At 37.9% G+C, this 12,171-nt stretch overlaps 2 protein-coding genes across 14 annotated transcripts in view; one reads left to right on the forward strand and one right to left on the reverse strand.

Annotated features, from left to right (window-relative positions):
- LOC116320300 (receptor-type tyrosine-protein phosphatase H-like) overlaps positions 1-7,102 on the reverse strand; it is a 56,957-nt gene extending 49,855 nt beyond the window's left edge. For 10 of the 11 annotated variants that reach the window (XM_039609357.1, XM_039609359.1, XM_039609352.1 and 7 more), the window contains exon 1: positions 5,591-6,395. In XM_039609357.1, coding sequence (XP_039465291.1) covers positions 5,591-5,764 — 174 coding nt within the window. In that variant the 5' untranslated portion in view covers positions 5,765-6,395. Of the gene's footprint in view, positions 1-5,590; positions 6,396-6,955 lie in introns of those variants that run through there. The other variant, XM_039609355.1, reaches the window with a different exon arrangement.
- A 2,780-nt stretch (positions 7,103-9,882) lies between these two features.
- LOC120438867 (up-regulator of cell proliferation-like) overlaps positions 9,883-12,171 on the forward strand; it is a 32,208-nt gene continuing 29,919 nt past the window's right edge. Inside the window, exons 1-4 of one of the 3 annotated variants that reach the window (XM_039609362.1) lie at positions 9,890-10,111; positions 11,122-11,202; positions 11,304-11,382; positions 11,842-12,052. Coding sequence is in view for 2 of the 3 variants with exons in the window: in XM_039609363.1 (XP_039465297.1) it covers positions 11,158-11,202; positions 11,304-11,382 (124 nt within the window). In the remaining variant the exon portion in view is untranslated. Of the gene's footprint in view, positions 10,112-11,121; positions 11,203-11,303; positions 11,383-11,841; positions 12,053-12,171 lie in introns of all 3 variants that reach the window. The other 2 variants (XM_039609363.1, XM_039609361.1) reach the window with 2 other exon arrangements.

The following is a 12,171-nucleotide window of genomic DNA, read 5'->3' on the forward strand; positions in this document are numbered from 1 at the left end:
TATCTGGCATACTGTGAGACTTCACCAATCACCATAACAATAATAAAAACCCTTTGCATTTTCAGCAAAAATAAAAACGATGTGAAAAGCTTATACAACTTGACGCACAGTCACAGACTGAAACTTTAGTAGTAAAATAAAGAAGAAGCAAATAAGTATAATAGGCCTCACAAATGCACGCATAAAGCTGTGATTCATCACTATTTTCGTACTTGAATTTTTTCTTAGTCTGCAAATTTAGAAGTGCATCAGACCAGGCCTACGAAAAACATAAAGGCCTGGCTTTCTTCTAAAATGCATCTATGCTACTATCAGTATTATTATTATTATTATTATTATTATTATTATTAATAATAATAATAATAATAATAATAACACTTTCCGTAGAAACAGATTTTAAAAAGCAACTTCACATTAACATAAAAATATAAACATTAAAAGAATGCCAAAATATCAAATCTATAATAAAATGTACAAAAAAAGCCTGAATTAATGAGTCATTATCAGAAGACACTGATAATGCAAGCCAGATTTCTCTTAGGCAGTTCATTCACTCTTGGTGCCTTTTGTGTTTAAGAAGGAAGAAGGAACGATTAATCGGTTTCTGCTTGAGGATCTCAGGCTGTGCACTGGTTGGTACAGAAACAGCAGTTTGAGTCTGTATTCTGAGTCCCGGCAATAAAGTGCTTTAAAGGTAAAATCTTAAAATCAATTCTTAAGTAATGGTACAATTGTAGAATTTTTACTTAAAATATGCTTTTTTCTTGGTTCTTGAAATAAGTCTTTTTGCTCTAGTCTGCTCTTTGATGTGTGTCATTAAAACTCAGTATTGATCTGTATTGTTGTGTTACTTTAAGGTGAACTGACTTTTACTCATGCCGAATCCTCACGATTTTTCTGGGAGAATCCCGAATTTCAGTGCCCCTCCCGAAAATCTCCCGGAGTTGTCACCATTCTCCCGAATTTCTCCCGATTTTCAACCCGGACAACAAAATTGAAAAACCATATCCCAGATTGGCCCAGCCAATTCCAGTTTCCAACAATGGCTACTACAACTGCAGCTACTTAGTTTTAATATTACTCTTATTACTGGGTCGCAAAATAAACTTTTAACATATTTTCAGGCGAGAATGTAGCTGTGTAAACTTCAAATATCTGAGCCGGGGAGAACAGCAAACTCCCGGCACATCATTATCAAACCCCCGCGGTCTTTCGCTAATCAGGTTAAACATGATATATAAATTACTTAAATAACTTAAACATGTTATTGTGTGGCTTTTTTCTGTGTGGCTGAGTTTAAAGTTATTAGATTAGATTAGACTAAATAAAACATTATTAATCCCTCGGGAGGGTTCCACTGGGATTTTCACATAGCTAAATAAACGTCAAAGAGAAAACTGATTAAACAGAAATGTGAGATGGTCGAAAATTTACGCCAGCGTCCAGTTATATTTTAGATAGCAAGGAGCAGACTGCAGAGTTTCACTCCACTGAGAGAGCTCATGATGTAATTCTGAAGGTTAGACCATCCAATTTCACAGTTGCTCATTTCTGGTTTTCAGAGGACCCAGCCCACTTAGACCGCGAAGGCAGGGTCCTCAGGTGGACGCAGCCTCTGAATTTGGACACTCCCGCTGTTTCTAGCCGGACAATAATAACGGTGACATTTGATAAATAAATATTGTAAAATTCAAGTTTTTTGTATATATATGTATATGTATACCCCCCCCCCCCCCCAACAGCCCCTTTGAATGTCTCCCTAATTCTGAGGTCTCAATGTTGGCAAGTATGCTTTCACTAGGTGATTGAGCTGTGTGTCATTAGCATAGCAGTGACATGAAATGTTATTTCTTTGTATAATGCTACTATGAAGTAGGATATAGAATGAAAAAAGACTAGGTACTAGTACAGACTTGTATTACAGAGGAAGGAGAGCTGTTGTCACCAATGGAAACAGGACATTCACATCAACAGTTCTTAAAATATCATTTGTTGCCCTACTGTGCTGCTGCCTGAAATCTGACTGAAGACACTGCTCTGAACAAACACTTGAAGAAGTTGTGGACAGTCTCCGTAAAAATATTTCCTATGAAAGGTAGCTTTGTTAATTATTTATTAATTTTTTTAGTTATATAGCAGTTATTGACTTAGTATTAAACAATAATAAGAAGCACTCACAGGCTTGAAACAGAAAAAAATAGCTAAAGGTGTTAGCAATTAGAGGAAGCTAAATGAAGTAACATTAATAAAAAGAAGGGATACAGCTAGAAGACAGAGAACTTCTCATAATTCAGAGCTGCCAAGGGGCAGTGACATCCAAAATTTCATCCCCCAGGAGTCTACACCTATTGCAGCATAATTAAGGGAGAATTCAGGGTCACCTGATCCAGCCCTAAATATATGCTTTAGCAAAAGGCCTAATCTTAAAAGTAGAGATGGTGTCTGTCTTCCAAATCAAAACTGGAAGCTGGTTCCATAGAAGAGGGGCCTGAAGGCTCCCATTCTACATTTAAATACTCTAGGAGCAACAAGTAAGCCTGCAGTGTGAGAGCGAAGTGCTCTAATGGGGTGATATGGTACTACAGGGTGGGCCATTAACATGGATACACCGTAATAATATGGGAATGGTTGGTGATATTAAAGTCCTGTTTGTGGCACATTAGTATATGTGAGGGGGCAAACTCCTCAAGATGGGTGCTGACCATGGTGACCATTTAGAAGTCGGCCATCTTGGATACAACTTTTGTTTTTTCAATAGGAAGAGGGCCATGTGACACATCAAACTTATTGGTAATGTCACAAGAAAAACAATGGTGTGCTTGGTTTCAACGTAACTTTATTCTTTCATTAGTTATCTACAAGTTTCTCTTTGTTCACAGCCATTGACATTAACAAGAAGTTAACACGTGAGGAGAGGATCGAAATTGTGTTGATATCTGGTGAACGCAGTAACTGGGTCATTGCAGCAGATTTCAATGCAAGACACCCTATGAGACCACCCATCTCCCATTCTACAGTTAGCAAACTGCTTGCTAAGTTTTGTGAAACAGGTTCAGTGTTGGATTTGCCAAAATGTGGACGCAAGAAAACTGTCACTAATGAAGAAACATCAGTGGCTGTCCTAGCTTCATTCAGCAAGAGCCCACAGCGTAGCACTCGCCGCATGTCACTGGAGAGTGGCATTAGTCGAACATCCCCAGATATTAGCTACTCACAAATGGCACCCTTACAAACTCCAGCTACTGCAGCATCTCAACGAGGATGACCCAGATCGGCGCACAGAATTTGCAGAATGGGCAAAATAAAAACTGGAATAGGACACTCAGTTCACGCAGAAGATTTTGTTCAGTGATGAGGCAAACTTTTATGTGAATGGTTACACATAAGTTAAGTTAACAAACAAAACCACCGCTATTGGTCTGACACTAACCCACATTGGATGGATCCCTCCAAGACTGTTGGAACAACAAAAGTGATGGTTTGGTGTGGTATATGGGGTACAACGATAGTGGGTCCATTTTTCATCAATGGAAACCTCAAGGCCACTGGATATTTGAAATTGCTACATGATGATGTGTTTCCCTCTTTATGCACTGAAGCTGGCACGTTCCCTGAGTTTTTCCAGCAAGATGGTGCACCACCACATTATGGGTGCCAGGTCTGAGCATTCCTAGATGAACAGTTTCCTGGAAAGTGGATTGGTCGTCGTGGGCCAGTTGAATGGCCCCCAAGGTCTCCCGATCTGACCCCCTTAGACTTTTATCTTTGGGTTCATCTGAAGGCAATTATCTATGGTGTGAAGATACGAGATGTGCAGCACCTGAACCTACGGATACTGGATGCCTGTGCTGGCATTTCTCTTGCGGTGTTGATATCAGTGTGTGAAGAGTGGGAGAAGAGGGTTGCATTGACAATCCAACACAATGGGCAGCACATTGAACACATTTTATAAGTGGTCAGAAACTTGTAAATAACTCATGAAAGAATAAAGTTACGTTGAAATCAAGCACACCATTGTTTTTCTTGTGACATTACCAATAAGTTTGATGTGTCACATGGCCCTCTTCCTATTGAAAAAACAAAAGTTGTATCCAAGATGGCCGACTTCTAAATGGCCACCATGGTCAGCACCCATCTTGAGGAGTTTGCCCCCTCACATATACTAATGTGCCACAAACAGGACTTTTAATATCACCAACCATTCCCATGTTATTACGGTGTATCCATATAAATGGCCCACCCTGTAGATTTTGGGGCATGTATTCTGTAATCTATAGTGGAATACATTTTAAAAGTAACCTTCCCAACAGTGGATGGCAGTGTTGTGTCTGATCTCAGCACTCACCACCACAAAAGTACCGAAAACATCAGAGCAATGGAATAACAGAAGGGTGGAGAATATGGAGGAATAAAGGGACAAAGACTTTGAAAAGTGTAGGAGCATTTAGCAGAAAACAAATTTGAATCTAGACTGTGCACAATGTTCTGTCTTGAATATGTTTATATGCTAATGAGATAAATAAGTAGCCATGGAAATTGTATTTTGATTGTTATACATCAGAAAATTGTGAAGCCTTTATTTTGACATCTAGGTAGACAGGAAAGCCTTTATTTTGACATGTGCATAGACAGGAAGCAGGAAGTGCAGAGAACAGTGGAAAAAGCATGGCTACACCTTTGAAATCATTTGAGCTGAATCCACAATAATCCTTCAAAGGAGTCCTTCAGAAAGCAATGGCTGTAAGTTCTGTCAGTTCTTTGTATATTTGGCAATTAATTATAGGGTGTTTTGTGACATTATTTTGTACCTTCTTTGAAGTGTAGTAGTTATAGGTCATAGGCTCTGAGCTAATGATACAAGTGTACGCTCACCCACTACCTGCTTATTTTTCGTTCTACTGATATCAGATTGTATAGCTATAGGATACTTATTTTGTAGTCTCCTATGTTAGTGTCTAGCTATACTTACCTGCTGATTTTATGACAATCCATTAAGAGTTTTGTTTTATGTGTTTTTCTAGTTTCACTCCAGTTCATTGATGTCAGTTCAACGTGATTGCTATGTACGAAGTCATTAAAGAAGCAAGTACACTCATCTTCCTGGTTCTTGAAAAGGAGTTTGGCTGGCTGTTTATCTATGTTCACGGTCAGGGTGTTCAACACATAGAACAGTAAACACACAACATTCCTAACACTCACATAGCAGCCCTATTCACATAACACCCACCCGAGTGCTTCCTTTTATGGATCAAGAACCCATAAAAAGAAGAAATCTGCATTCAGTCTCCTCAGTGATGAATAAAAATGGCTAATACTCCAAAGAGACAAGACAAGCAAAAAAAAAAAAAAAACGTTTTAAGCTGAAACCCTCCTGTCTCTCATGAACTTGTGTATTAGCAGTTTTGTTCTCTAAGCAGAATGACCATCTTAAAATCTCATCCACTATTGTGTCATGACACTGACTTAAAGTAAAAAATAATAATATTAGTAATGTGTCGGTCGCGAACGAAGCAGCTCTTATAGCCGACTCTTTGAAGTGAATGAGGGGAGCCGGCTCCTTATTGGGGGTATTTTTTTTTCTTTCTCTCACCTTTGCTCTCTCTCTCTCTCTCTCTCTCGCACTTTTTTTTCGCTTCATGCCGCACATGAGCCTTGTGTTTGCGCTGAGCAGAAGGGGGAGGGGGCGGTAGTTACACTCACAGTAGCACAGGAACATAGCAGGAGGGAGAGAAAGAGGGCCAGGGATGACAACAAGAGACAACATTGACACATTAGAAAGGTATAGTAATGAAAATGAGTGACACCAAGAAAAGAAGCACAATCTGAAACCATTTTCATTTTATTGACAATACAAAGGCAGAGTGTAAAGTCTGCAAGATAAGGATATCATATAGAGCCGGCTCCACAAACAACCTGCACAGGCACCTGAGAACTGTCCACCCATCAGTGCAATGGGAAGATAAAACGCAATCAGTTGAGTGTGATATTAATGAAGATGCCAGTGTGTCTACTGCAACTGTTGCTACTGCTGCTGCATTTACAGCAGCTTGCAGTATACCACCAAAACCACATAAATCAACCCAGAGCTCTGTGAGACAGTTTTGGCAGATGTCTTTGAACCCAGCAAGACAGAACTCAATTGATAAAGACCTGGCAAAAATTACTGCACTTGATTTCCAACTATTTTCAGTTGTGGATGTTAAAGGATTCAGAAGGTTTATTCATGCACTGAATCCCATGTATGCAATTCTAAGCTGGAAAACACTCTCCCAAAAAAATCATCCCAGGCCTATATGACAGAGAACGTGCATCTCCTTTTTGTTTTGCATAATTTAACTTATATTTTATTGTGTTCTGGTTTGCAGTGTTTTGTGTTGTTTCACTTTAAATTTGTTTAAAAGGAAAAAAGCTGAAAATTAAAATAGTTAAAAGTTGAATTGTAAGTAGTTGGTTTTTGTATTGTATAATGTATTTTTTAAATTTTATGTGGAGTGAATAAATGAAAGCATATTTATATAATAAACATATATAAATAAAAAACACGTTTTCTATACATTAGTAATTCATTTTGTGCATAATTTTATATTGTTGTTGATAATAAATTAATTAAAGCAACAAAACAACGTGAAGAGCCGGTTGGGAGCCGAAAGAGCCGGTTCTCTAAAAAGAGCTGGAATTCCCATCACTAAGTAATATAGGTAATCATAATTAAAGGGGCAGTGTGGCAAAAATAATAAGACCATAAGTTTGAATAAGTCAATATCAATATCATTCTAGTTTTTCACAACTTCACCATCGAGAGGTCTTCGGAGGCTGCAACCTCTCCCAGCACTACATTGATTATTGTTACACAAAGCATCTCTGCTATAGTTTTGGTTTTTAGTCTTCCATGTCATGCACATAACGGAAACATCAGTGACAACAAATTGGCATAAAAAATGACAAAAAAGCATACCTTTATCCAAGAGATCTGTCAGTTTCAAACATTTCATTCTATCATCCAGTTTTTTGGGGTTTTTGATGTTTGAGTTTCCTGTTTTTGCTGTGTTAGCAGTCGAATTGTTCTTCCTGTTGATGTCTTTGAGCACAGAGCAAAGTGGAGCATGGAGATTGTGATCACTCCTTTTATACTGTGAGGTAAACACTTTCACCCAAGATCATGTGCTTTCTTGTAAAGCCTTATACACTAAACTGCCTCTGATGATATAGTGCAGAAAGGTTTTCTGCTGTGTTGCAGATTAAGGTCTATTTATTATAAAGGGAATTCTGAAAGTATTAAACAGGTTAAATACACACATTTCCTGCTAAATGAAATATTAAACTTCATGGTTACATTCACGGGCAAAAGTGAGAGTAAATTTAATGAAAATCTCCATGAACACACATTTTATTAAGATGAACAAACTAAGAAGGGGAATAAAAAAATATGTGATTTACAAAGTTTAGCAAAAATTGCGTAAGTGGGAGAGTTCTGAGGTGAAAACTACTGCTAAATAGAAAGAACACAAATGCTTTGCACACATTTGCTACAAAAACACCTTGACTATACCAAAGACTTTGTTTTGTATCTGCCTTCTAAAGAAATATTGAGGTATCAAAAGAAACTATGACCCAATAATCACAGTAATAACTGTAATTTTGAAGAATTGTTACATCCATGGTTTAAACATAGTGTTTGAACCATTCAAGTACACTTTTAGTCCTAAAGTTAAATATCAGTACAAATTAACAATAGTACAAATCTGTTGTTAAAGGGCAAAGTGGGCATACGTGTTGGAAGTGTATCCACTCATTTCAGTTTCTTATGAACGCTAACCACAATGCTTAACACCAGTTCAAACTTGTATATACACTCAAGCTTCACTAACAATGAATTTGACTGGACGTTGCTCATACAAGTACAAAGCAGATGCGCACATTCAAAAGGAGGTGCACATGCATGACGCTGATTTATACTGGGTTTCTTCAAGGGAAATTTACTCTTCTGTAGGTGCAACTCAGAAAACCTTGTCACACAACTTTGAAAAACAATTTGTAACAGCAAATATTGGGTGAGTTTATTTATTGTTCCCTTACTGTTAAAAATCTTTGAGTACATATAGCAAAGTGGAGCAGGGGGATTGTGACCACTCCTTTCATGCTGTGAGATGAACACTTTCAGTTTCACTCAAGATCACGTGATTTCTTGTAAAGCCTTATACAGTAAACTGCCTCTGATGATATAGTTAGTGCACAAAGGTATTTTGCTGTGTTGCAAATTAAAGGCTATTTATTATAAAGTGAATTCTGAAACTATTAAACAGGTTAAATACACACCTTTCCTGCATAATGAAGTATTAAACTTCATGGTTACATTCATGGTGTGAGTAGAATAAAATAACAATTAGAATAGAATGTGCTTAGATAACAGAGGGCGGCTGCAGATCAGAAGAACAGGAAATGATTTGTAAGTGTGTAGAGTAAAGTAGAGAAGGTCAAAAACTCTCAAAACAGAGGTTCTAGTTTCAGAACAAAAAGAAGAAAGAGATACCAGTGAAGATGGTTTTGTGGGAGAGCAGAAATGCTTAGCTTGCTCAGGCTGGATTAGTGGGTTTATGGTGGGACTGACACTTGTAGAGCATATTATAATGCAATAGAGGTGAACTTCCAAGACCCACCAGTAACAGCTGCACCAACTGTTCCTAACACTTCAGTACTAACACTGCTGCCTAAGCCCAGAAAGACTGGTGAGCTGACTGTAGATTACTTGCAATTGCAGCCATTAGAGGTGATAGAGAAAGCCATAGGTTATAAAGATAGCAATCTCTGGTTAGACTGGATTACCCAGAATGCCAGAGAACGACAAGTGGGAGACTGCGTGGCTTGTGCTACGGCCAGGCCCCATCTTTTCACTGAACCAGCTCCACTCTATCCTAACAACACCTGGGGATTCAATTTCATGCTGCAAATTACCCAAGCTGCAACACCAGCAAATTCTATAACCCTAGCTAGCTTGTTCCAGCCAATCGCTAACACCACTACAGTAGACCCATTCACCCCTAAATAAGACAACTACACCTGTTTTTATCTAACTGTTGGTGCTGCAATTCAGACAACTACACTATGACCAGATCCCACTGGACTGGTGCTCCCCCTGATGGTCTGGGGAGGCATATTCATGGAGGGAAGCACAGACCTCTTCAGGGTGGACCCACTGGCAGACCCTATGCTGGTGCAGTGGGTCCAGGGTTCCTCTTGGTGCATGACAATGCCTGGCTTCATGTGATGAAAGTATTCAGGCTGTTCCAGAAGGATAAAGGAATTTATATCACTGACTGATTTATATCATTCACAAACATGAATACTCTCCTGCCAGTAGAGTACACAACGTTTTCTTTTGGAGAATAAACTTTAATATCAAGATAATATGAAGTTAAATACCTAACACAGGATATAAGCTATACAGTTGCTGCCGTTGATATAAAAATAATTCATACGCATGCCTATATACAATACAGTACAACATAATTATGTCATAATTATTCATAATGTCACAGCCGATCTGAATTTGACAAATGAGAAAGCTCTCGTGTTAATGTGAAGTATTATACAAAATAGTAATTGTTGCAATTTAGTCAGCTGACAAAGCTATCCATTATCACTAATAACTAATACACATTTCACATATACTGTGGAATTTTGAAAATTAAGTCACCTGTCTGACCAATAATAAAATGGTCAGACAGGTGACTTTGTATTTTCATATATACATATATATAGCTGTCATAGGGTGAAAGCATTTCTCTCCGGTTGAGAGCCCCAGAGAGATTGTCAGTCTATTCAATAACAAACAAGCAAAAAAAAAAAAAAAAGGAAACATTGGGAGCAAGATTCCACCCACATCACCTCTTTCCAACAGCAGGGTGTGTAATTTCCTGAGAAACGAAAGTTAACATGACTAGACCTGGTCGAATAAAAGAAGAAGGTGGTACTTCACTGTAATTTGCTGAGGGATAATGTTTAGGCTGCGTTCTTACCCTATCCAGTATTACTTGTGATGTTTAATAGAGATAAACTCCCCAGATCAAAGAATTTTTTTGATTTTCTAAGCTGGAAAATCTGTCGTACAAAGGTAAGTCACTATTCTACAGATCCTTGATTTGCTTGCTTGCACTCAGAAATTACTCAAAACTACTTAAAAATGAATATGTGTAGTGAGCTAGATTTGAAAATAAATAATAATATGATAACCCAATATCAAATTGGATTCGACTTTAAAGAACTATAATAGTAAAATGCCACTTTCACATTTCTGCAACAATAAGTACAGTTGTATGTACAGTTTCCTTACAGTTGTATTTATCAACAGGTTAATGTATTCATAGCATTTTTTTTTTTTTTTTTACAGATTTTTAAACCCATATGTAGACATATGGCCTATAGATAGACAGACAGATAGAAAGACAGATAGATTAATGAGACTGCACAGTAGTGTTGGTTAAGTTTTGTTTTCATGCAAGCTCATTAATCGTGCATGCACTGTTCCTAGGAAATGAAAGTTAAAATGACTGTCCTCAAAATTGTAGTTCTGACCATGACTATTTCCTGGAAAATTTAAGTTAACATGACTACACCCAGCAGTTGGTATTTCACTGTCATTACTTGTGATGTATAATAGAGATAAACTCACAGATAAAAGAATGATACTTTTTTGATTTTCTAATGTGGAAAATCTTCCTTACAAGAGCAAGTCACTAAACAGAAAGGAAGAAAGAAAGAAATGAAACCAAAATCTTGATAAACAGTTCTGTTCCATTTTGCTCGATTTAAATTAATTAGAGATATTGTTACTATTAATAGTATTTATTCTCTTCAATGAAGTGTTGTGCTATTGATGAAAATACCTATTCAACCTATTCAAGTAGGCTAACCTCAAAAATTCTTCCTGTGTTTATACTTTTCAGTTTCCAAGCTATAAATGAAAGACAGTTTTGCACAGTGTTAGTAAATCTGTCCTGTGGTTACCTTTATTGTCACAGGTAACTTAATATGTATTTCCCTTTTAAAGTCCGTGGGGGAGGCTGCAGGCAAACCAGATATTTTTTAAAGTGAGTTTGTGGATTTGATTTCTGTTGTTTTTAGTGAGAATTCCTTTGACCAATCTGGATCACGTGTGTGATGACTGAGAGTGGCTTCACAATGGACAATTCAGATGAGGAAGAGGTAAATAAAGTAATGATACTAGAATAGAATTGTATCAGAATGTAATAGTACAATAAAATACCAAATATGCATTATTCTGTATTTTATTAACTGATTTAAAGGAGTTCCATGATGCAGTGGACATCGTCTTTGAGCCTCACTGTAAGGAAGAAGATTTTCTGACATCACCACAGTCTGACTGTAAGTGAAAAAACTGCATGAGCACAGACTTGGGCAATGAGCTGATAACCAGAAAGTAGTAAATATGGGACTGTTCCAGTCTCAAGAAGTTTTTTTTTTTTTTTTTTAACTCTTTCATAACTACAAACTTTTTTTGGGGAATAACAATTAGTAACCTCTCATTTGAAGACATTGCATTGGTTAAAAATGTGTTAAATAATCTAAGCTGTGAGAAGAACTAAAAGATGTTTGCTATGTCCTGTTGGGCAGTACACATGCATGTGAATGGAAGTCACCTGGCACCACATTAGTTAGTTTCCTGGCCATCCATCCATTTCCCTGCATATCCAGGGCAGGGTCAGGGGGCAAGCAGCCTGAGTGGAGAAACCCAGACCCTCTTTCTCCCCAGCCACCTCCTCCAGCTTATATGGCGCAACATCAAAGCATTCAAAGGCTAGCCTAAAGATATAATCTTTCCAGTGTATCCTGAGTCTACCTTGGGCCTACTCTTGGTCGGACATGCCCAGAACACCTCACTGAGAAGGCGCCCAGGAGACATCTTAGTCAAATGCCTGAACCACCTCAACTGACTCCTTTTGATGTGGAGTAACTACTCCCAATCCCCTCTCGAATGACTACACTCTTTGCTCGATTTCTAAAGGAGAGGCCAGCCACCCTTAAGAGAAACAGGGTAAGTATGTAGACTGAAAGGCAAATTGACAACTTCTGTTTATGCTCAGCTCTCTCTTCATCACAACATGCTGATACAGCTTCTGCATCACTGCAGCTGCATCTCCAATCCTTCTGTCA

Source organism: Oreochromis aureus, linkage group 3 (genome assembly GCF_013358895.1).
Source record: "Oreochromis aureus strain Israel breed Guangdong linkage group 3, ZZ_aureus, whole genome shotgun sequence".
Taxonomy (NCBI): domain Eukaryota; kingdom Metazoa; phylum Chordata; class Actinopteri; order Cichliformes; family Cichlidae; genus Oreochromis; species Oreochromis aureus.